This window comes from Cyphellophora europaea, assembly GCF_000365145.1.
Source record: "Cyphellophora europaea CBS 101466 unplaced genomic scaffold supercont1.7, whole genome shotgun sequence".
Lineage (NCBI taxonomy): Eukaryota > Fungi > Ascomycota > Eurotiomycetes > Chaetothyriales > Cyphellophoraceae > Cyphellophora > Cyphellophora europaea.
The window spans coordinates 151,178-174,955 of record NW_008481813.1 but is presented as its reverse complement, the minus strand read 5'-3'; the positions used below and the strand labels follow the sequence as shown (position 1 = coordinate 174,955).

General features: G+C 54.7%; 7 protein-coding genes across 7 annotated transcripts; 3 read left to right on the top strand and 4 right to left on the bottom strand.

The window, feature by feature from the left end:
* Window positions 1-555: 555 nt before the first annotated feature.
* HMPREF1541_07151 (uncharacterized protein) lies at window positions 556-1,821 on the bottom strand (the record flags this gene model as incomplete). Its single annotated transcript, XM_008721476.1, has 1 exon — window positions 556-1,821. The coding sequence occupies one exon, from the start codon at window positions 1,819-1,821 to the stop codon at window positions 556-558; it is 1,266 nt and encodes a 421-aa protein (XP_008719698.1).
* Window positions 1,822-4,057: 2,236 nt separating this feature from the next.
* Window positions 4,058-4,471, bottom strand: HMPREF1541_07150 (uncharacterized protein; the record flags this gene model as incomplete). The annotated part of the gene is made up of 1 exon (XM_008721475.1): window positions 4,058-4,471. One exon carries the CDS (start codon window positions 4,469-4,471, stop codon window positions 4,058-4,060), a length of 414 nt encoding a protein of 137 aa, XP_008719697.1.
* Window positions 4,472-4,878: 407 nt separating this feature from the next.
* Window positions 4,879-5,784, bottom strand: HMPREF1541_07149 (uncharacterized protein; the record flags this gene model as incomplete). Its single annotated transcript, XM_008721474.1, has 1 exon — window positions 4,879-5,784. One exon carries the CDS (start codon window positions 5,782-5,784, stop codon window positions 4,879-4,881), a length of 906 nt encoding a protein of 301 aa, XP_008719696.1.
* A 1,066-nt stretch (window positions 5,785-6,850) lies between these two features.
* HMPREF1541_07148 (uncharacterized protein) lies at window positions 6,851-9,097 on the top strand (the record flags this gene model as incomplete). Its single annotated transcript, XM_008721473.1, has 2 exons — window positions 6,851-8,368; window positions 8,477-9,097. 2 exons carry the CDS (start codon window positions 6,851-6,853, stop codon window positions 9,095-9,097), a joined length of 2,139 nt encoding a protein of 712 aa, XP_008719695.1.
* A 529-nt stretch (window positions 9,098-9,626) lies between these two features.
* Window positions 9,627-13,333, bottom strand: HMPREF1541_07147 (uncharacterized protein; the record flags this gene model as incomplete). The annotated part of the gene is made up of 4 exons (XM_008721472.1): window positions 9,627-10,120; window positions 10,166-12,967; window positions 13,034-13,205; window positions 13,250-13,333. The coding sequence occupies 4 exons, from the start codon at window positions 13,331-13,333 to the stop codon at window positions 9,627-9,629; spliced, it is 3,552 nt and encodes a 1,183-aa protein (XP_008719694.1).
* Window positions 13,334-14,841: 1,508 nt separating this feature from the next.
* HMPREF1541_07146 (uncharacterized protein) lies at window positions 14,842-16,971 on the top strand (the record flags this gene model as incomplete). Its single annotated transcript, XM_008721471.1, has 1 exon — window positions 14,842-16,971. One exon carries the CDS (start codon window positions 14,842-14,844, stop codon window positions 16,969-16,971), a length of 2,130 nt encoding a protein of 709 aa, XP_008719693.1.
* Window positions 16,972-19,538: 2,567 nt separating this feature from the next.
* HMPREF1541_07145 (uncharacterized protein) lies at window positions 19,539-23,601 on the top strand (the record flags this gene model as incomplete). The annotated part of the gene is made up of 2 exons (XM_008721470.1): window positions 19,539-20,418; window positions 20,465-23,601. The coding sequence occupies 2 exons, from the start codon at window positions 19,539-19,541 to the stop codon at window positions 23,599-23,601; spliced, it is 4,017 nt and encodes a 1,338-aa protein (XP_008719692.1).
* Between the last annotated feature and the right edge of the window lie 177 nt (window positions 23,602-23,778).

Below are 23,778 nucleotides of genomic sequence, written 5' to 3'. Positions count from 1 at the left end.
TTGCACAGTGGACGCCATAGAGTGAGCATACCTGCGACTCTCATGAGACAATTGCCAAGGAGGAATATGTCTGATGCTGCCTCGTCCGCGATTCTGGCCACTTAACCCTGGACTTGCCTTGGATTGATATCGAGAAAGAAAGGGGTACACCGCTAAGGGTCTGACGGCCTCCAATGCAGTACGCGCGATGAGTTGACAGTGGCGGTAGTAGGGCCTGCCATCGTTGCCAAGACGCCCACTTCTGACACGTTTCCTAAACCAGTTTATACACCTGTAGACATGTTTTATCGTTGTACTCGACTAGAAATTGCTGGGTCACAAGCCGGAATCAGTGCAATCGACATTAGTCCAGCTGCGAGGCTCTTGTGCTGCTGCACTCCTATTCGCATCGTCAGGCAGGGCTGACATTCAACAACATAATCCCTCTCGAAACAAGATCGATCTCTAGGCGGGCTAATTAGTTGAGTAATCAAAGGACTCCTCTACCAAGTAAATGCCCTTGCATTTAGTGTGAGCGCCGATCGTGGCTATGTTTATGTACAAGCATCAGGCCGCCTAGTTCTTAGTCGATCCAGTGCCACTTCCGCTCACCATGAGGACAGCACTGCCGAGCTGCCTTCTGACGTCCTCTTTCTCGACATCGTGGGTATCTTCGACCTCTCCCCACATGCCGGTCTGCCAATTGACCTCCAAGCTGGCCGCGCGAGCCGCCGACTCGATCCCAAAGCGGGGCTCGTCTGGCGTAGACGTGTCAACCGACGTCTTACCGCCCGCAGCCGTCGAAATGGTCTCTATTGTCTGGCTCTCGTGCGCTGCCTGCAGATGTCGAAACTCCTCGCTCCATTCAACCACCAACCGAGCCGCAACGAGCAGGCTCTTGGTGGCTAGAGCGGCGCGTTCCAGTGCGGCAAGCTCGTAGGCTGGCAGGCCAGATAACCATCCGGAGATGACTGACTGCGTCATCTCAGACTGCGTGGTCGGGATGATGCTATCAGGATCGAGTGTCGGTACGATGGAGACGCCAGGCCATATCGTGCCGGTCAAGAAAGAAATAATTGGCTTCGCAGTTTCCATCTGTAGGTCACGCAGCGACTTCTTCGGTGAATCGTCCTCGGATGAAGCGGTAGGTCTGGAGCCATATGCTGCCTCGATGGAAGATCTCTCTGGTGCCCAGCACAATAGTGTGTCTGTGTCCAGGTAACGCATCATGGTCTTCACAATGCTTTGTCTGATATCATTGTCCGGACCTGACGCCGCGTCTGCATCTAGTACATCGTGTGCTCGTGACACTATAGATGTCATGGGAATCTTGTGGTTCTTCAGCGCTTCCTGCGCCGAATTGAGCATGTCCCACTCAATAGCGATGGAGTGCGCAAGAGTTGGCTTGGATAACGGGATCGTGATGATGTTTTTGGTCGGGCTCCGGACAGGCCTCTTGTCTAGAAAGATTTGGTAGCCCTCAGGGGTCTCTTGTACATGAACATGTTTCCAGAAGCGCCGTTTGAGTGGCGACGACTTGCTCGGGGATTCTTGCTGCTGTCGAATCTCTTTTGCGGTCTCGAGAAGGGCGGTCTTTCGTCTGTGTGCAGCAAGCCGGTCTGAGCCCGCGGGAGATTTTGGTTCTGGGACAGCGGGTGGGGGACCGGCACCAGTTACGGGCAATGTGGTGGCCTTCGAAGCAGATGTAGACGAGAGATCACGGGCCGGCCTCGGTTGCGGAGCTCGTGTGCCCTTGGACAGGGTTATCTGCGCACAGCGACATCCGGAAGGTGTCACTGATCGCCCAGATGTGACGATACTGCGCAGCATCTGCCGACGCATGATGGACGAAAAGAATGCAGTATGCGGTAATGTAGAACAGCACGGCGCAGCTCTCTCGAAGAAACCTCGAAGACGTAGATTAACCGGAGATTCCGGACTTTAGACTTACAAGGCTACGAGGCTACTGCCAAGACTTTCACTGCCTGACGAAGTGGTTGAACATCGCTCAGTCTGCTCTTTGCTGCGGGACTGGCAGTTCGGCAGGGTCCAGTGATGCAGCAGTCAGCAGGTACCGGAGACTGCATGTCATATTCCACTCAGGCTATCTCCGAGCAGCAATCCCGCTGTAGTGCCCTTTGCCACGTGCGTCAAAGTCTATCCACACCGCATCCCCAGCCTCATCTCCCGCGCCTCGACTCAGTAGCATAGCATTTCCTCTTCGCACATAACCGAGTCTAAGTTTCAGCCCTCGCTGCTCACCCCACAGACGCAACAGAAGATCCAATTGATCAGGACTAAAATATCGGTCATTATGGAGGATTTCGCTTAGATTCTCCCTCCGAGAAGACTGCCTTGTCGCGGAAGTGGCCATGATTGATGCTTCGTGGGCGTTGCTCGCCTGCTGCGGTCTTGACACGATACTTAGGTAAGACGGCGAGTTGACAATAGCGATGAGTGAGCTAAGTGTCGGGATCTCCGTCCGCGAAGGATATTGGTTTCGGTAGCTGAGAATGATCGCGTAGAGACCGCAGCGGAGGTTCGTGCCTGGCGTTGGGATGATTTTCCGTCCACGCGGAAAGCCTGAATCGTAACGCTGCTGTGCGGAGACGAGGGTTGCGGGTCTGCTATCGTACTCACTTCGCTGAAGCGCCTCAGCGAGAGCTGTGTCTTCATTAGGCTGCGGCCTGACACCAGAAATTGCGGGTCTGTCGAGGTACTCGTCTAGCTGGAGGGCGAGAGCAAGAGTCGTGTCATCATCGCAGGATAGCTCCTCGAGCTGCAGACGCTCAGCAAGAAGGGCATCCATACTTTTTACGTCGGTATATCGGAAAGGATATCATCAACAAGCTGCAGTTGGCAGGAAGTAAGCGTCGAGTTTCGTGCTGGGCGCGCGAGATGATTGGTTTGGCTTGGTTGACAATGCCTGGTGAGGCTGAATGGCAGCCACCACGTGTCTCATCTGCACTGGGTGAAGTCCTTATCCGCATCATCACCATGATCGATTCGACAAACGATCCATATGAATTCTAAACATGCCAGCGAAAACCTGCCTGGCGGACTACCGATCCAGAGATAGCGGTCGGCATGGACCCGGTTTGCTCTAAAATGCGGGTCTATCCCATCTCCTCCAGGCTTTCCTCCATCACTTTTCGATATCTCCTGTTGCAGCAACGAATCCAGCTTGCTACCTAGCTAATAGTACTATCTACCTGACAATGCGTGCCGTTGACGCATCCCAAGATCTGTCGGACATGGCTGAACCATACCATCTGTACAATCCTGCCCAGACTCCAGGCAGCTGGCTAGTCCTGCCTCGCTTGCATCGCCATCCACCTCGACCATCCTTTGTTCGCCCATAACTGGTTTCATATCAAGCCTAGGCAGCATACGAGGTTGCATGGCACGACATGGCTTTTGAACACGAGAATGGACCCCACGTCTACTTTCCAAGCATTGATACCTTCGAATGCTCAGCCTGATGGATTTTCTCTTTGTATAGCTTCATCAAGGTCGGCCTAACAAGTTTCCGGTGTTCAGGCAGCATGAAACATGGCGCCTTGATATTGGGCTTGAGCGCACTCGGCGAAAACGGGCTTTGGGGACACCAGTCGGACTCAGAAGCACCAGCAATATGTTATTCGATCTTCAGTGCGTGTGACAATTGTTTCACAGGAACCCCGCTAACTCCAACAGACAATGCAATCATAGTTGCTCAGGACACTGGGTAGGACTACGCCGCCTTGTGCGAACCGGGCACAGCATTCCAAGACGCGCTTGATTCGACTCGAGATTGTATCATCGCAAATGAAGACTCGAACAACACCGAGTCATTCACAACTCTGCAGGCATATGTCGAACGGTGTGAAGACAACGGACCAGAGACCTCTCCCGAGGAAGTGTCAAAATATCAAGTCTGTTTAGATTTTGTGACCTTGTTCACCAATATTCCCTCAGACTGCTCTACACTCCTCTTCTCGAATCCAACATCTGAAAGCACGGCAAGTGGTACATAGGCGGCATCGACCACCGGTGTATCAGATTTAATCACCGACGTGACCCCTTCTTCAGGTGCAGGTCATATCGAGGATGTGACCCCTTCTTCAGGCGATGGGCCAGCATCCACAACAATGGATTCAAACGGACCTCGAAACTGGAAACGTGCCTGGAATGTCGGAATATCCGGTACGGCAGACTGAGTCCTCACGGTGCGCGAGTATGGAATGGTGCAAGCGATGTCTCGACGCGCGAGATCTTTTTTTGCCGCGTGCTTCCGGCGCTGGTCGACTGCAAAATTCACGACGCCTTTGGCTGTTTTGCCGAGCTGGACCAGGAGCTCGGCATTGTTGCGCTTGCGGTCGCCCGTCTTGCTGCTGGCGGCGGCTTTCTTGATGAGGCCGTAGACCTCTTGGGCTTGACCCAGGAGGACCTCTACCTCTCCAGCGGTGGGTGGCGAGATGTTTTTATCTTTGCTCTTTCCGAGATGAACCATGACGTATCTTTGAAATCGGCGTGGTGTCGGAAAAGTCGGACCACGAGTCAGATTAAGAACGATCCTTGAGCTGTGGCATGCTGGCGAACGCCCTGTCTGACAGTCATTATCTGCAAACAAAGTCTCCAGAACGTGTTTGTGTGGGTCAATGCTAGTGCCGCTTTGTTGGCGGAACCATTTCCCTTTGAGCCACATGGCGTCTGCAGCTATTATCAGCATGCATCTCACTTGTGATCGGTACCGGATGGGTAGTAGAATGTTCAGAAAGGTTTGAGAAGATGTATAGGCTGGTTATTGTAGTCATCCGCGGAGCTTGGGTGCTCTGCTCTTCTGGCCCCAGCGGCCTCATCATGAAAGGAAAGCGAAGCACGGTAAAGGATTCTTACCGTGACATATGAGCGAATGGCTCAGTCAGGCCTCAATTTACCGCGTCTCCTCCGCATTTCCTCCACCTTGCGCTTGTCGTTCTCAAAATCTTTGAGCAGCTGCTGTTGCTCTTCCTTCCTCTTCTGCCGCATCTGGAAACGGTAGAAATCCTCGAGACTGCGACTCTGGTCCTTGGCCTTTTGCTTGTCGCCGAGATCTTTGGCGTCTTCCGTTCGTACGCCGCCCTTGGAGCCTCGGACGACGGTCACGAAGCCGTCTTCGTCGGGCATCTGGCGTTTGTGGGCGTTCTCCTGCGCCCGTGCTTCCTCCATCTGGGCGTAGGCCGTCATGTAGCCATCGACAGATCTGAGCAGCTCGCGCCGTGAGGGGTACCTCATCTGGTTTGCTCGTTCATATCGCCGAAGTCCCAAAGCGGGGATCTTGTTCTCGATCCCTTCACCCCATACTATGTTTTGCCCAGTTCTGACTGCCTTTTTCGCCGCCTTGAGAGTCAACTCCATGCTCGGTCGGTCAACAAGTACCACAATCGCCGTGGCGCCGGTTTGCCGCAAGTCTTGTTCGTATACATTGGGCAAGTGGTGTTGGTCGAGCCCAGCTTCGATCTCGTCAGCGGTCATGCGCTTTCTCTTCCGGCCTCTTGATTCAGCAGCAATGACCGGACGATTTGAGCCTTGGTCCGAGAAGTGTACCTGCTCAACACGCCCAGCAGCCAGCTGAGTCGCAAAGAGATGTCTCAGGTGCGCGTCGGTGGTTGTGACTGGGATATTGACTAGGAACAGAGATCTCGCAGCATCTTCGTCTGCGGCTTTGGGGTCGTGGGGTTTGAGATACAGGTAGTGTTTGGCATCTTCGGACGTCGCAAGGGAGGATCGCAGGGTCACTGGCAGTGCCAGGAAGCCGGCCACTTCTTTCAATGCTTTCACCATCTGAGCGACTGTTTCGACTGTCTGTGAGGCTACACAGCGTGGATATTGTCGTTGGTTTGGTCAGTCGTCTTGAACTTTTTGGCGGAGATATGGGCGGAGCCCTCTCTCTAATATCCGGCCCAATCATGCGCGAGTTGCTACACCACTCTCCTCCCTGATTCCGACTCCTTGTTCTTCGTCTCTGTTCAGTGTAGTATGCCACCGTGAGGCTTCGAATGCCGCGCGAGATTCTCACAGACATACGGAACCGTAGTCTGAGTTGTTGGCGATGTGTGGCAACGCCCACAGACCACATGTTTCCTTGTGAGACACCAGTACAGACCGCCCGTGATATGGCTCTCGGTGTCCGACTTGTTGACGCTTCGCAAACCCCCTTGATGCACGAAATGCATTGCGAGCAACGGCTGTACATATCAATACTGCCTGGACCTCAAGTTCCTCCGGGCTACTGACGGTGAGTCCATGTGCTATATCTGGCTAATCTCTTTCCCTCTTGTCTCATGCTGGTGTTGCTGCTACTGAATCCGCTCCCTATCAAATATGTTCCTTTCAACGAACTCGGAACCACTGTCCTCCTGGCCGGGACTCCATCCATTCCGGCAAGTCTATCTGCAGCATGAGACGGCGCTTCTCTCAAAGCCGTCACGCGCAGTTGAAATTTAGAACAAAGCCGAGTCCGAGGTGCTAAATCAGTCGGCAGCCCAATGCCGCTCAACAAACGACTATTAGAAACACGCCCATGGAGTTGGGAATCGAGCATCCGGGAACCCAAGATATACATCAAGCATGCCAAGTGGCTGATGCGGTGTAGCGAAGGATGGTAGTAGTTGGAGAAGGCCGCATCCATCCCGCCGGGAAGTAACCGTCTTCGCGGATAATTCATCCCACCTGAGACCTCATCGCATAGCACAAGAGCGTACACAGCGGGGCGGGACCCCACGTGTGCTTCTTTGACAGTATGAGTGTCATGATATATAGCATGAGAAGGCAGGGGCTCGCTCCTCTTCCCTGTTGATCAAGGGCACGCGTCACGTTTCGCCTTCACACCCACGATCGCGAGGCGAAGATGGCCTACCCACAGACTCTCTTCCCCTCTGTAACCCTCCATCCCGATACACTTCTCTTCGCCCGTCGCAAGGCCGCAGCCCAACAGACCCTGCACTATCAGCTATCAGTCCTCAAATCCACAGGACGCTACGATGCCTTCAAGCTCAACTGGCACCCCATCTACTCCGAGCCGGTCCCCTCGCCCGGCGTGCCCAAGCACCTCTTCTGGGACAGCGACATCGGCAAATGGCTCGAAGGCGCCTGCTACATTTTACTCACCACCCCACCCTCCCAACGTGACCCGACTATCCTTGCCGCCGTCGACGAGCTTGTCCCCATGATCGCCAGTGCGCAGCAGTTAGACGGCTACCTCAACATCCACTACAGCGTCGTCGCGCCAGGCCAACGCTTCACCAACATCCGCGACATGCACGAACTCTACAACGCGGGTCACCTCCTCGAAGCGGCACTTGCACACGCCGCCCTCGTCCACCCACAGCCCTCCCTCCTTCTGCAGACCATGCTGAGATACGTCGATCTGCTCTGCACCCTCTTCGGCCCCAGCCTGACCCAACAGCACGGCTACCCTGGCCACCCGGAGATCGAGCTCGCGCTGCTGCGCCTGCATGCATACACCCGCGAACCCAAGCACCTGGCGTTGGCGCGCTACTTCATTCTGGAGCGCGGGAACCCCACGGGCTGCTTTGAGAGGCACTTCTACCGCGTCGAGGCGGAGCGGAGGGGCGAAGATCCGCGGCTGGGGTTGCGTTTCAGTGGGAAGGCTGACGCGTGGTGGTACATGCAGGCGCACGTGCCGATCGTGGAGCAGACGGGCGTTGAGGGCCACAGTGTGCGCGCCATGTACCTGCTGGCGGCGGCAGCGGATCTGTGTCTCCAAGAGGGCGACAAGGTCGCGGAAGGTAAGCTACTGCCGGCCATACGGCGGCTGTGGGACGACATGGTGGGCCGGAAGATGTATGTCACAGGCGGGATTGGCGCCATGAAGCAGTGGGAGGGTTTCGGCCTACCCTATTTCCTGCCTCAGTCGGCCGAGGAAGGCGGGTGCTACGTCGAGACATGCGCAGCCATTGGCGTGATGATGTTGGCAGAGAGACTTTTGCGCATTGAGCTCGACGGTGCCGTGGGCGATGTCATGGAACTGGCGCTCTACAACGCCGTGCTGACGGGCATGAGCTGCGACGGCAAGAAGTTCACGTACTGGAATCCCCTGGGGAGCAGCGACGGCGCCTTGGCGGAGCGGGAGGAGTGGTTCGACTGTGCGTGCTGTCCGCCGAACGTGCTGCGCCTGCTGGGCCAGATCGGGGGATACGCGTACAGCCAGCGAGAGGCGGAGATTGATGTGCACCTATTCATCTCGAGCACGGGGACGTTCAAGGTTGGGGCGCACGACGTCAGGCTGACACAGGAATCCAACTACCCGTGGTCGGGTGATATCAAGTTCACGCTGGAAACGACTGCGAATGACCTCGTGGGGCTCAACATCCGAATCCCAGGCTGGGCAAAAGACGAATGGAGTGTAAGTCCACCTTTCTCCCCCTACACACTCACACCGTACGCTCCCCTCTGCCCCTCGCCTCAACCACCCAACACTCAATCGCAGTTAAGATAACTCCTCCTTCCACAGATCTCTCCACCCCTCCCCTCCTCCCCTACCGCCCCCCTCCTCCGCAGCAACTACCTACACCTCCCCCCAACCTACCTCCACCCCAGACCCAACGCCCCCTCCACATCAACATTCACACTCACCCTCCCCCTCCATCCCCGCCACCTATCTCCTCACCCCTACGCCTCCCATCCCAGCCTCACCCTCGCCCGCGGCCCCATAATCTACTGCGTCGAAGACGTCGACAACCCCTGGGTCCTCAACCACACCTTCTCTTCCGGCGACGTCAATCCAAGCCCACACGCGCATTTCCGCTCCCTGCAAATCGACCCCAGCTTCCCCATCACCGAAGCCCTCCTCACGGACGCCGAGACGGCGGAGACGTACGTGGGTTTGACTCTGGCGCGGGGCGGGGCGTCGTTGCTGGACCTCGAGGCCGTGGATGCCGCGTTTCGAGGTGGTAGGGGGCCGGGCGTCGATGTGAGTGTCGCCGTCGGCGAGGACGCGCAGGACCAAGAGGGCCGTTGGGCCAGGGGAATACCGCTCAAGGGGGAGTTGAGATTCGTGCCGTATTACTTCCGCGCGAATCGGCGGGGGAGTCGGGGCGTGAGTCGTGTTGGGCTGCGGTGGTGGGTTCGCTAGAGGGAGGGCTGGCGGGGCGTGCCAGTGATGATCCTCGCGGGAAGCGGCGGTTCTCCCTACCTACTGACTGGTGCTGGCTGGGGTGCGCGGCGGATAATACCTGATGTCGCGCTGGCGGGTTGAATGGGGAGCGGAAATACGTGGACAAACATGTCATGGGTGTGTGAGAGATTCAGAGAGAGATGCATGCCAAATCTTTCGTTTGCATCCTAGACGTTGAACACTGTACAGCTCCGTCTCAGTCCTAGACCTGTCTCCAGTAGTGCGTCCCAGTACTGTAGCCACCCTCTTTTCGGGCCTATCTCGAATTCCCTTGCGCCATCGCTCTATCCGTATACTTGATCTGATTCAAGGCCCTATGCTTTTTGATGCAAAACCCTTCCTCACTCATTAAGATCCAACGTGTAAGTTTTTCCTGCCTGTTTCCCTGTTTGATATGCGGAACGCCCCTTGAAAATGCTGGACATCATCCGTGCAACCCCTGTGCACTTCTTCAACAGCCTTCCATCATTCATTTATTTTGACCTGCTCAGCCCGTTGGCGATGTTAATGGACTTATGTCACCATCGTCTTTGTGGGTGATTTGGACAGCAGGTTCGGTCTTGGGCGTGGCAATCGTGCCGTTTCGAAGCCCTGCAGGCGATGTGTTGCGTGACTCGGTCCGATTCTGGCGCAGCTCGTTGACGCGTGGAACGGCAGCCGTACTGCCTTCGCCCTCCTCCTCGGGTATCGGTGCGTACTTCTTAAGTACTTGTTTCAGGGCCGGCCGTTTAATCGGTTTGGCAAGGAAGTAATCCATGCCACTCGCCATGCACTCGTCCTCGTTGCTTTTCTCTGCAAAGGCGGTAAGTGCTACGATGGGCGCTCGGAAGCCCATCTCACGGATGAGCTTCGTCGACTGAATGCCGTCTACGTTCGGCATTTGTACGTCCATAAAGACGAGGTCAAACCTTTCATGGCCATGTCTCATAGAATCACGAACTTTGTCAAACGCTTCTTGGCCATCTTTAGCGATGGTCACGTCTAATCAAGTCAGTAAAAACGTCATTAAAGCAGGGTCGTGCATACCGTAAACATCTTCCAACTTCAACATACGCAGAACCACCTCTTGATTGACAGGATTGTCCTCGGCAACGAGCACTCTGACCTTTTTACCCTTCTTGGCCGCCTCTGTCTCGGCCTTTTTCATTTCCTTGAGTTTGGCTTTGGCTGTGTCCTGTTTCGTCTCTGATGCCACATATGGCTGTGTAAATCCAACAATGCGAGGTACGTCTGCCAAAGCTTCGGGGCTTGCATCGAGATCTGAGCTGGACGACGAGTTTTGGTCGACGGTTCGGTTCAAAGCCGTATCCGAAGCATTGTGCAACGGCACCCCGACAAGACTGCTTGCTTTCGAATGTGTCCGGTTCATCGACGATGCTGACGACGCCGACCTTTCAGACACATACCTGAGGGGAATGGACATTGTGAACTTGCTCCCCTGGTTGACTTGGCTGTCGAGGGAGATTTGACCGCCCATCAACGCGGCGAGTTGAGCGCAGATGCTCAAACCAAGCCCGGTGCCTCCGTACTTCTTACTCAAACCGAGGTCGCCTTGCACAAATGGCTCAAAGATCTTCTGTTGTTGATCTTCAGGTATACCTGGGCCAGTGTCCTCCACTTCGAACTCGAAGGCGAGATCTTTGGTGTTTAGCAGGGGCGGCGAAGCCGATCTGCGCCGCTCCACGATCTTCGTAATGTGAGCAGTTCCGCCCGGTAGATTGATGCTGAGCTTGCTTTCTTCGCCGTTTCTTGCTGGCGAACTGTGGCCACGCTGCCCACCTTTGTCAGTGTCACTTAAGTCAGAATCTGAGTAGCCTCTCTGCGCGAGAGAAGAATCTGACATGCGCACTTTCTTGTTGGTGGATGCTTTCGACTTGCGAGAGTTGACAGACGACTTTCGCAAGCTGCCCGCTCTACTCTGGTCCTGGTTCTGGACCATACCAACGCATCTTATCCGAACAGTGACTGAGCCATGCGGTGGAGTAAACTTCAGAGAATTGCTCACAAAGTTCATCAACACTTGCAAAATACGGTTTTTGTCTCCCCATAGGCACATATCCCGAATTCGCCCGGTGCCGTGGGGGCCATATAGTCTCTCGCCGGCGGACTCGCTAGTGTTGCCAAAGGCATCGCTGGTTCCTAGATAGTACACCTTGAAGTCAATCTGACCTTCGCGAGCCTGTTTCTCAAAGGTTGGCATGAGCTGGGTGCTGAGATCAGATATCCTGAATTCGGTCTTATCGATGGAAAGTTGCTGGCCGACCTCATTCTTGCTGAATGTGAGTAGATCGGTTAGCAGGTGGAGTAGAAGGTCGCCCGATTTGTATATCGTACTCAAAGTCGACCGGATTTTGGAAACGTCGTCCTCGTTCATGCAGACGGTTGTCAAACCCAAGATACCATTCAAGGGAGTCTTCAGCTCATGGGAGATATTCGCAATGAACAGAGTCTTGCTCTGATTCGCAGCCTCTGCGGCTTTCTTACTCCGCTCCAGCTCGGCCGTGCGTTCTCGTACCCGCTCCTCGAGTCGTTCGTATTGCATCGCCAATTCATCTGACATCTCGTTGAAAGTACTCGTGAGTTCAGTCAACTCGTCAGTGACCCAATGTTTCCTTTCCGGCACCTTGCTTGGGATGCGGAACGTCCTTCTCTTTCTCAGCTTCTTGTTCGAGTTAGACGATTTGCCGCCAAGGTTGAATTTACCAAAGAAGCTATCCTTCTTCTCGTCAACGGTGTCAGGTGAAATTGCATCGTCCTGCCCATCACTATGGTTAGGTCCGTACGAGCTTGCGTACTCACTACCATCCTCGGGCTGATATGGTTCAACGGTTTTGGCCGTCGCAGCACGCAGCTGGCGAATCGGGGTGATGGAATAATGTGCCATTGGAAACATGACGAGTAGCAGCAGACCTGTAACTGAAAAGACGCAAATGAGGACAACGTCACGCAAATGGTTGATGGGCGCAATGACTTCGCCGTGATCTTGTTCCACGACCAGCATCCAGTCAGCAAAGCTGGTGTTGATGACGGCATATCCGGCGGAGACCTTGTGATTGTCTTCGTTCTTGGTGGTGATAAATGCGCCAGCGTTGTTGACCTGGTCATTATCTCTCGTCCAAGCTGCTACAACAGCTGGATAGTCTGACATGGTGAATGGCGTCGTAGAATTGAGCGAAGATGCTCGCCCTTGGTGTCTCTGCTGATCGTTGATTGGTGGGAGAATAAAATGAACCTGCTGCTCGCCAGCCTCCTCTCTTGACATGTTTCGAGGATCGTTATCGAAGAGGTTGATTTGCCGATCTGGTCCAACGATCAAGACCTCACCAGACCGACCCAGACCTTCCCGCGATTCTTGGATCGAAAATAGCATGCTTGCGTCGATAACAATGGTCAACCAACCAAGCACGAAGCTCGGGTCAGTGATATTAACAATCCCGAGCGTACCAGACAGTAAAGCGTACGATTCATTTACGATGACGGGTCCAAGCATGAGCATCTCTTCAGGGTCAAGAGGTCGACCGTTGTAGCTGACCTCTGATGCTGCCGAATCGGATGTGTTGGGTCCATAGGTAAGATTCGGATACAAGGCAGGAGGGTAGCCAGCGCCTGGGTCACCGAGTAGGACCTCGCTACCATTCGGATATAGATATGGGAGCACGACTGTGTTCTCCATCTCAGCGGCTGTGACATTGACGAGCCCAGACAGTGCCGTGTCATTGCCGACATTGACACCAGGGAAGACCACGGCCTGAACGAGGAGATTCCCGTTCCCAAGGGCGCCTTGCAGATCGGTGTAGGAGCGGTTCCAATTCTCCGCACTCACGTTGCCTGTGTGTAGTCAATGTCAGCATGCGGTTCCAGGGATGAACAACGCAATGAAGGAGTGAGATGTACTACCAGCGTTGTACCGTTGCAAGGCGCTCTGAATGAGTAATCTTGTAGCGACGGCATGGATTTGACTCTCGTAAAGAGTCAGTGTGGATGCGATTTGAGCAGCCTTCAACGAGGCTGTCAGAGACAGGCCTGACAAGCGAATGTCGGTGATAAAGGCCTTGTTTTGAAACCACTGGGCTTGTTAGCAAGGTCAAGTGGTGTGACGGAAGAACATACTGTTGCCAGCGCCAACACCATCAAAGAGAGGAGGGCAGTGAACAGGACCAGTAGGCCCAACTGCTCGCGTATAGATATCCGCATCTTTTTGAATTTAAACGTCCGTCCTCCGCATTGCAACGACACCATCGATGAGGAGGCCGAGTGGAAGGCCGCGACTTGCGAGTAGGGCTACCGCCAGGGCCTCTTCATTTTGTTTTGGTATGCGCAGAGCGAATATCGATCGAGGAAGAGTTTAAGAGATGACCAGCGGCGATGGTTGGACTTCGTGTGGTGAGAGGTACTGCGTCCCTGGCGAAGGGAGAAGGGACAATGAGGACGCCCGGAAACGCTGTGAATTCCCAGCGCAGGTGGCGGAGAAGTGGTGACCGGTCCTTGTGTTCCTTCCTATACGTTCGTTGTCGCTTTGCTCAACACGTCGAGGGCTTCAAGATGGCAAGTAATAGTACAACCGGATGGGTCGGCCGTTGGAATACCCTCGTGGTAGGTAACTTTCTTAGGGCGGATACGGCAGGACCACCAGGACAGCGGAGCTGAGAAAACAGCGCTGAACATTGCCCAGAGTCGCGATCGGCAGATTGACCAACCCAAAAACCCTCGCCCGGGGCCTCGCTTCGAGCTTGCGGCTCCAGGCGGCTTAGCGGCTCTGATTTACGGAGGTAGCCATATCGCATTCCTACTAGCGGCATGGTGCCATGCCCCCCAACACGCCCCCCGCTGTCCCAAAACATTGGCAAAACCAAGGAAAATCGACGCCTAAGACACAATCAGCTCCGAGCCGAGCATCAACACGAGGGCCAGACTCGTCCACACGAATTTTTACGCGTTGCACAAGCGAATGGGGGCGTTGCGCTTTCGGATGAGGGAGGTTTCAGTTGTCGCACAAGGGATCTTGCACAACTGCATCGCATTCCCCGAACGGCTAATCGCATCTATCAGTTCTTTAGCTACCTTTCATATTGGCAACGTCTGTTCGGATGGTCTTGTAGTGATGAGGGTGGGGTGGACTTGCTGACTCGCAGCGTTCGTTGTTGGAGACTGCCCAGAGCTGGAGCCGATGAGGCATCCAGAAGCCCACCACATCCACATCCTGTCCTGTCAATTTACGCGGATGAAGAACTTTGAGCAACAACCAAAAGCCTCATATGAAGCGTGGCTCTCCGGCACTCGTGTTTTGCTGCCTCTAACCGGTCACCGTTGTCCCCCTCAGGCCCTCGGCCGTACGAACTGGAGTTCTTCTGTTTTCACTGCCCCAAGCTTTGGCTGCCAGCTCAATCATGCAGGAGACGCTCCCCACTGTTCCAGCTGGATCGAATGAGGGGATTCGCCATGTGCCCATTACCCCCTCCAATTGCTACTTTTCCGTCCACTATCACCGCGCCATCATGCAGACCATTCGTCAGGTAGTAAGGCCTGATCGCCCGGAAACTGAATCGAGGGTCGAATTGCGCACATTCAAAACGTGTAACCACAATCCCTTGCGCCCGTCTTGTTGCCTGCTTCTGCTATTACACAAGCACTGACTTTCAGCGATTCTTCCTTTTTGTCCTTCAAGCGATCACTCGTGACTGTGCCATCAGCGACTCCGCCAAATGGTTTCCGTCGAAGAGCAAAGTAAGGCGGAGATTTATGCGACTTCAATCAGTGCTAACCAGTCAGGTATCATATCCTCAATAATCGGCGTAGCCGGTGCTGGTTTCCGCCTTTCGCTCATCCTCAATGCCGTAAGCTGCGAGGTCGCAAACGAGGGACTCGAAGTCCACAGCATTTCCAAGGCCGTCACTCTCTTCTCCCTGACCCTCAAGCAAGTTGGTGTCTCACTACAGAATGCCGATTCCGTCCATACTGTTGAAGCGCTCGATGGCGTGCACAAGATTGCCGAAGATGCCACAGACGTCTTTGATGAGTTCAATGAGATGCTCGACAAGGTCCGCGCCAAACCTGCCGAGGGCAGACCTATACCTTCAATACATCAGCGCTTCCAGTGGTGCTTCAGGAGGCATCGAGTGTTGTATCTGCTCGGCCACCTCGATTGCCTCAAAATGAATGCCTCGCTCATACAACAGGTATTGCAATTGGGCAAATTGATGGCATCCACCAACAAGGGCGATTCGCAAGAGGAGGTACAAATGAAACAGGAGCTCATCCGACAGGAGCGTGCAGAGACCCAAAATGTCCTCATCGTGCGCTACTGGCAAATGAGCAAGATGGATCGCTTGTGGGAAGCGTCCAGGGTCGAAGACGAGGACCACAAAATCGCCGCCATTGAGCAAGACGATCAAGACCTAGCTCTAGTCAGCAGCAACGGCGGTCCAGCTGGTGGACAACTCGCTATTGAGGCGCCACCCCCAGAATACTCATCTTCCCTGGCTCTGGTAAAACTTCCGTCATATTCTCTCGGCGAACTCGATCAGACACTCCACCAGATCAAGCGCTCTCCAAAGGACATGGTCCAGGTCTCGACCGACGCAATTGAGCCTCTCCTCGACCGTTGGACTCGTTGGTACGAAGTCCGTGAGAAACGGCACAGCAGGGAAGCCAAGAACCGCTACGTCCCGACAGTTGACAACCCACAAGACGACGAGTCCGATGATGGTATGAAACCCTACCATCGTCGCTACGATGATTCACGTGACAATTCACCCCAGGCAGGATCCCGCGGATACTATCTCGAGGGCAGCACCACCGACTGGCGACAGCCTCATTCTGCAGAAGCACGTGCAGCCGCACGTCGACGCAGGCAGCAATACAGAGGTTTCCAACCCTCTGTATCCGCTGACAACAGCGATGGGGAGCGCGATCTAGAATCGAATTTTTCAACGGGTTCCCATACCCGCAAAAAGGCGCCACGCCACCACATCATCGACTCGTCCTCCGAATCTGAGGCTTCAGACCACGAGCCTCAAGCACAGTCACGACCCCGCCAGCGTCGTGGGTCCGAGTCTCCAAAGACAGAGCGAGCCCATCCGGTGATGCAGCACGCTTACAGCTCCCCCCGAGTCTCCAGTGCCGGTATTGGCATGTCCAACATGAATGCGCACCCACAAGCCCAGGGCCGGCCACATCCTCAACACGCGTACACCGCCCCGGGCGCCGGGCACCTCTACCCACCCATCAACATCGCCAACGCGCACAACCCCTACGCCAACACGGGCACGCCACCGCCCGGACAGCCACAATCGGCATACCAGCAGCCGCCACCGGGCTACCAGCAAACACCGTCTCAGTATCCCACATACCCATCATACCCATCCGTTCCCGCCGCCCACGCGCGGTACGTGCCAGCAAGCGCCTCACCTGCCCCGCCGCCCGCGCCAATCGCCCAGATGCAGAGTCAGATGCAAAACATGAGTCTCAACCCCAACCGCCTGTCGATGCCGTACACATCCTCATCGCAACGCCCCGTCTCTCGCGACGGGCCTGCCCCTCGCTCTCCCTCTCACCAGCAGCAGCCGCCACCTCTGGCGGCACGCTCCGGCAGCTACCGGGACAGCTATGGCTACCACGACAGGCACGCGCAGCGGCCGTACTCGCCGGCGCACAGCCGGGACGGGCGCGGACAGGGGCAAGGGCAACAGCAGCAGGTGGATGAGAAGGGCCGGCCGCTGGGAGAAGGCAAGCCGAATGCGAAGAAGAATCTGGCCGAGGGGGCGACCAAGGGGTTGTTGGGCGCGGGGGCCATCGCAGGGTTTTTGGAGGCGTTGGAGGGATTGAGTATCTAGTTGTGGGTGCTGAGGTGGTGATGGGGTGGACAGAGCACGGTATTAGGATCATGAGTGTGCTTGCTGGGAAGGTAGGGGACGGTGCGGCGAGTGCATGTAATTATGTGAGTTACGACATTGCCCGGCAGACGATCTAACGACAGCGGAACGGGGATACATTGGAAGAGCTCATCGTCCTCAACAAGTTCAATGAGTATGTGCATTATTTTCACTCGAGCTAGCGCAAGCTCTCGTTATGACCCTTGCTCTTGATATAGCGCTGTAATAGCAGAGCTCTGAGCTTCAGTGCCTGACTTTATCATCTACGTCGGTCTCGTTTGCGTCCCGGCCAGATCTTGCAACTCTCGTTGTGCATGCTCATGCGCAACAGCTCGCTAAAGTTGGTGTCAGCGCGGAGATGGTGACTAGCAGGTCGACAGTAAGTGTCGTTAAGTATCTCATCCCGCGAGGTCGAACACGTCAAACACGGTCGCGCTACACGATCGCGAGAACGCGCAGGCGTCTACGAGTGAGGATGGAGCACGCCCCCGGCCCATGACCTACCTGGCCTCAAATGTCGCGCACCCAAGGACTTGCACGAGCGTCTTTCCGCAAGGCGCGGCGGCAGCAAGATGCGGCGGCGATGAAGGAGAATCTCTGGACCATTATTATTCGTGCAGTTCTGGCTCTTTGACAGCCATGTGCGCTTAAGAGCAACCAGGACCGCGATCAACGCTCGTGGGAATGACCTATGTCATCATCCAGCCCCAGTCTGAAACTGCCGATCTGAAGGCCGACCGATCGGTGCTACGCGTTCGGCGCCGGGCACGCGCAGATTTTCTCGACCAGGCAACCCTAAGCATATAATGCCGAGCGTTGCGCGCCGTTAGTGGATGTCCATCAATGCATCATCTCGATTGTCCACCGGGCCTGGGGCTCGAGCGAGGTGGACTTGATTGCCAGGAGTTTCACAGCCCGAGGAGCACGTTTCAAAGGAATGCTGATCCTGAGGTCGAGGGGGTATGAACGCTGTGTCACTGGCCACTGAAGCCGGTGCCTTTTTTGAGAAAAAGGGGCAGCAGCGACTTGCGACTGGGAAATCCAGCAAGGTTTGCATATGGAGAACTAGCATTAATGGGAGCCGCAGCAATGTGGCCAGGGGGCTAAAGTCAGAGACCCTTGGGATTGCCGAAATGGGGCCTGCTGGCTCTTGGAAAAGCTATAACGCGGTAGGGAGTATGTGGCGGTGAAAGGCTAAAGTGGAAGACAGTTGTACATGTACAAGTACTCAGGCAGGCCAACGACAAAGGTCCCGGATGATAGGGCCACCGCGTGAACAAGTTTGGCTGATGTTGTCCGAACGACAGATAGGCGGGAATATGCCGAGTAAGATGCGCCTCTTGCCCATGCAAGTGCTGCAAGCGAGGCCGACACGTGCCCTGTGATAGGGTTGAACTTCCGTGCTTCTTTGCTGGGCTGCTTCTCGGACTCAGGAGGTGTTCTTGAATTGGCTGGCAGTCTCGCCTACTAAGAGCTTTGGGGGTCCTCCGAGGGCGGCGATGGGGGGGTGGGTGGATAGGCCCGGGCAAGTATGACATCGGTGGAAAACATTCTTCGTGTCCACACGAGCAGAGGTGAGATTGAGGGTCGCGTTTCGGACTAGATGCAGGCGACGTGAACTGCTGTTGGGCGACTCGTTGATTCGGATCGTTTCAGGACAGACCGCACAGCTGCTTTGATGACTTGTTAGACGAGCTGGAGTCGACGGTGAGGTACATACACAGCCAGCAGATGTACGGCTCCGGATGCTGGAAAGAATGGGGGCCCAGCGGGCCAGCGCACGGGGCAACAATACTGCAGGCCAATGCAGGCCAATGCAGCTAATTGTATACAGTGTGAAGAGTGGCGCAGGTGACGCCGGTTATGAGTGCCGACCTTGTATTGCGTAGGATGGGTTCGCCTGGCCAATATTCGCAGGGCCCCGCCCCCCGGACACACTGCGAATGACTGCTGCCTCCCACGAATCTCACCTGGCACCTGCCCACCCAAACCCATCTGCACCCTAACGGCACCTATCCATTGATTAGGCAAGCGCAAAGAGAGAACTTCAGGGGACAGACACATGACAGTGACAACATCCCGGTCTATCCTCTCCGCCGCCCTCGTTTTTTTTCGATCCCTCAATTATCCTTACCCTATCCTATACCGTCACACGGGCTCCAGCTGTCACCGCTCCTAGGGTGCGTGCAACCAATCACCCGTTCCGGAGCCGAGATTGTCCATTGTGGAATCGCGTCCCAAGCCTTTTTGCCTCTCATCTGCTCTCCACCCTCCCTCGAATTCGGGCAGTTCTGCTGTTGTAACCCTTAGATGCTATCGCTGTGACGCTCTTTGTGCCCCATCCATCCACGGCCTCAATACACATCCTCCTGTCGCCCTTCTTTGTTTCGAACAAAGTGGCTCTGCGTCCATTTTGTCTTCTCTGCTGGACGCGGCCACCCCTCCCGACCTTGCAGAGTCAGCCTTGCGATTGTCCCGAATTCACTCATGACAGCCGCCGCCTTTCGATAGACGACTTCGTCCCTGCCATGTCTCGCTCCGACGAGACACTGGTCGCCGCCTCAGATATCCTGAGGGGCCTGGCTAGGGGTGCTGGTCCATCGCCCGCGAGTACCGACAAAGCCTCGTTCAATGGCCTGAACCTCCCTCCGTACAATCTGCCGGGGCCTGATACAGCCGAAAAAGAGATATTTGAAGCCGAGTTGACTGCTTTGGCCCAACGGATCCATTATCTTGAGTCTCGGGCTGAGCTTGTTGGCAAATCACTTCCTGACACGCCTGGCGAATTTCAAAGTCCCGCCTCACCCTTGTCCAAGCCAATCGAGAATGGCTCCGAAGTACATCCCATGCGCTCAGAGCGACATCCATCAATAACGAACCGCTCGAGACGTGTCAACAATCTGCTTGCCGCCCGGAACCTCGATGCCGATCGAACTGTGAGCGAGGAAGACATCAGCGTTCTTCGCGACCATGTCGAGAAGCAGGCGGATCAGATCAAGAGTCAGCGCGAGACCATTGCTGAGATTAGTCAGGGTCTTCGAAATTCAGAAGAGCAAGCCAAGCAGGCCTTTCAGCGAGTCGAGAATGAGGATGTTGGCATGCTTGAGAGAGAATTACGCAAACACCAACAAGCCAACGAGGCTTTCCAGAAAGCCCTCCGCGAAATTGGTGGCATCGTCACGCAGGTCGCAAGAGGCAACTTGTCGAACCGTGTACAAATCCAAGCAACAGAAATGGATGACGAAATTGCGACGTTCAAAAAGACCATAAACACCATGATGGATCAACTCGAGATGTTTGGCAGTGAAGTCTCTCGAATGGCAAGAGAAGTCGGAACTGAAGGCATATTGGGTGGTCAGGCTCAAGTCAGAGAAGTTCAAGGTATCTGGAAAGAGCTGACAGACAATGGTACGTATACATACATCGCATCCAGAGCTATACTGACGTTTCGCAGTCAATGTCATGGCCGCCAACCTGACAGCGCAGGTACGAGAAATCGCCACGGTCACAAAAGCCGTTGCCCAGGGCGATCTGAGTCAAAAGGTTCACAATCGAGCACAAGGCGAAATCTTTGATCTTCAACAGACCATCAATACCATGGTGGATCAGCTGCGCATGTTTGCGACCGAGGTCACTCGTGTCGCCCGAGACGTCGGTACTGAAGGCGTCCTTGGCGGACAAGCCGACATACCGGGTGTGCAAGGAACCTGGAATGAATTGACCAACAGTGTGAATGCCATGGCTGATAATTTGACGTCGCAAGTGCGAGACATTGCCATGGTCACGACGGCTGTTGCCAAAGGAGACCTGACTCGAAAAGTTACAGCCAAATGCCGCGGTGAAATTCTGGAACTCAAGGTCACCATCAACAACATGGTGGATCAGTTGCAGCAATTTGCCCAGGAAGTCACCAAGATTGCTAAAGAAGTCGGCACAGACGGTGTCCTCGGGGGCCAGGCGACTGTCCACGACGTCGAGGGAACATGGAGACATCTAACCGAGAACGTCAATGGCATGGCCATGAATCTAACAACTCAAGTGCGAGAAATTGCCGCCGTCACCACTGCCGTTGCAAATGGCGATCTCTCAAAGAAGGTACAGGCCGATGTCCAAGGAGAGATCCTGGACCTGAAGATGACCATCAACTCAATGGTGGACAGACTCAATACCTTTGCTTTTGAGGTCAGCAAAGTCGCCCGGGAGGTCGGCACAGACGGAACCTTGGGTGGCCAAGCTACAGTCCATAACGTCCAGGGCAAATGGCGCGATCTGACTGACAACGTCAACATTATGGCTTTGAACCTCACCAATCAAGTGCGGAGCATTTCGTACGTTACCCAGGCTATCGCTGCTGGTGATTTGTCCAAGAAGATCGAAGTTGAAGCGCAAGGCGAGATCCTGTTATTGAAGGAGACGATCAACAACATGGTCTCACGCTTGGCACAATTTGCGTACGAACTACGGAGAGTCGCTCGAGACGTGGGTGTGAATGGCAAAATGGGTGGTCAAGCCGATGTCCAAGATGTATCCGGTCGTTGGCGAGAGATCACGGAGGACGTCAACACCATGGCCGAGAATTTAACAGCTCAGGTCAGGGCTTTTGGTGAGATCACTGATGCGGCCACCGAGGGCGACTTCTCCAAACTCATCAGCGTCAATGCGTCTGGTGAGATGGATGACCTGAAGCGGAAAATCAACCAGATGATTTCCAACCTTCGCGACAGCATCCAGAGAAACACAGCTGCAAGAGAAGCAGCTGAATTGGCGAATAGGACCAAGTCTGAGTTCCTTGCCAACATGAGTCACGAAATCAGAACGCCGATGAACGGCATCATCGGCATGACACAGCTAACGCTCGATTCCGACGACCTCAAACCTCATCCACGAGAAATGCTCAATACTGTGCATAATCTGGCTAACAGCCTGCTGACCATCATCGATGACATTCTGGATATTTCGAAGATTGAAGCCAATCGTATGGCCATTGAGGCGATCCCTTACACTGTGAGGGGTACCGTCTTCAACGCATTAAAATCTCTGGCTGTCAAAGCACACGAGAAGTCGTTAATTCTGGCATTTGATGTGGATAATTCGGTGCCGGATTATGTCGTCGGCGACCCATTCAGACTACGGCAGATCATCCTCAACTTGGTGGGCAATGCCATCAAATTCACCGATCAAGGTGAGGTCAAAGTCACCATCCGGAAGTCCAACGAGCTCCTGGGTAATTGTGGGCCTGACGAATTTCCGTTCGAGTTCATCGTGTCGGATACTGGCATAGGCATCCAGTCGGATAAACTTGATCTGATCTTTGACACCTTCCAACAGGCGGATGGATCAACGACTAGGAAGTTTGGCGGCACCGGCTTGGGTCTCTCCATTTCCAAACGCCTTGTGAACCTCATGGGTGGCAATGTATGGGTGACATCGGATTTTGGTCAAGGAAGCGAGTTCCACTTCTCTTGCATCGTCAAACATGCGGCCGAGGATATCAGCGTCATCAGCTCGCAGCTGTGGCCGTTCCGCAAACATCGAGTACTGTTCGTGGATAATGGCGAGACGGCATTCTCGGAACAGATCCCCGGCATGATTGCCGAGCTTGGTCTGCAACTGCTGGTAGTGAACGACGCGGCCGATGCCCCAGAGCCGGAGCCTGTTAAGCGCGGCAAAACTACCGAGATTGGCTACGACGTTATCATCATCGACAATCTCGAAACGGCGAGAACACTCCGGGCACAGGAAAAGTTCAAATACATTCCATTTGTACTGCTCAGCGCGTCCGTGGCCATCAGCCTCAAGACTGTGCTGGATATGGGTATTGCTTCGTATATGACAACGCCTTGCCAGCTCATCGATCTCGGCAATTGCATGATTCCAGCTCTCGAGGGACGCAGTACACCGCTGATCAAAGACTACAAGAAATCATTCAACGTGCTACTGGCTGAAGACAACGAGGTCAATCAGAGAGTAGCCATCAAGATTTTGGAGAAATACAACCATGTTGTGACTGTGGTGGGCAATGGGTTAGACGCATTCAACGCCATCAAAACGCAACGATTCGATGTGGTGTTGATGGATGTGCAAATGCCGGTCATGGGCGGCTTCGAGGCCACGCGCGAGATCCGACAGTATGAAAAGGACAACAGCTTACCCCGAACGCCGATCATTGCGTTGACCGCGCACGCCATGTTGGGCGACCGAGAGAAATGCATCCAGGCTCAGATGGACGAATACCTATCCAAGCCACTGAAACAGAATCTGCTGATGCAGACAATACTCCGCGTGGCATCCGATGGAGTGACGGCCATGTTTAACAAGCATGCCCGCACCAAATCGAATTCGACAGGGGTCAACACGGCCAATGCAGCCAAAGAACAGGAAGCGTTGCAAAGTGCGCGAATGCTCGAGCTGCCTGCACCGCCTCCTCCGATGTCACCAACAAGACCGAACTACTCGGAGAGATCGGTAACGACAACGGGTCCGGTGCATGGGCTAGAAAGTCCATCGGTCAACACGGACGGCCAGCCAGACCCAATGTCGAGCGCGGTCAATAATGTGAGGACATATTACAATCGAAACCTCTCGTACTGATGGAAAGCCAGGTCTTGCTGCGTTCTCACAGCAGCTAGCGATAGCATGATGAATTCGGTCACTTGATGAATTGATCTTGGGGGTTCCAGCGGCACGGCGTTATCTGGGGCTCAACATATTTTGATATTGATGGCGCCGTCACTGGATATTATTCACGGCCTGGCATGGAAGAGGCAG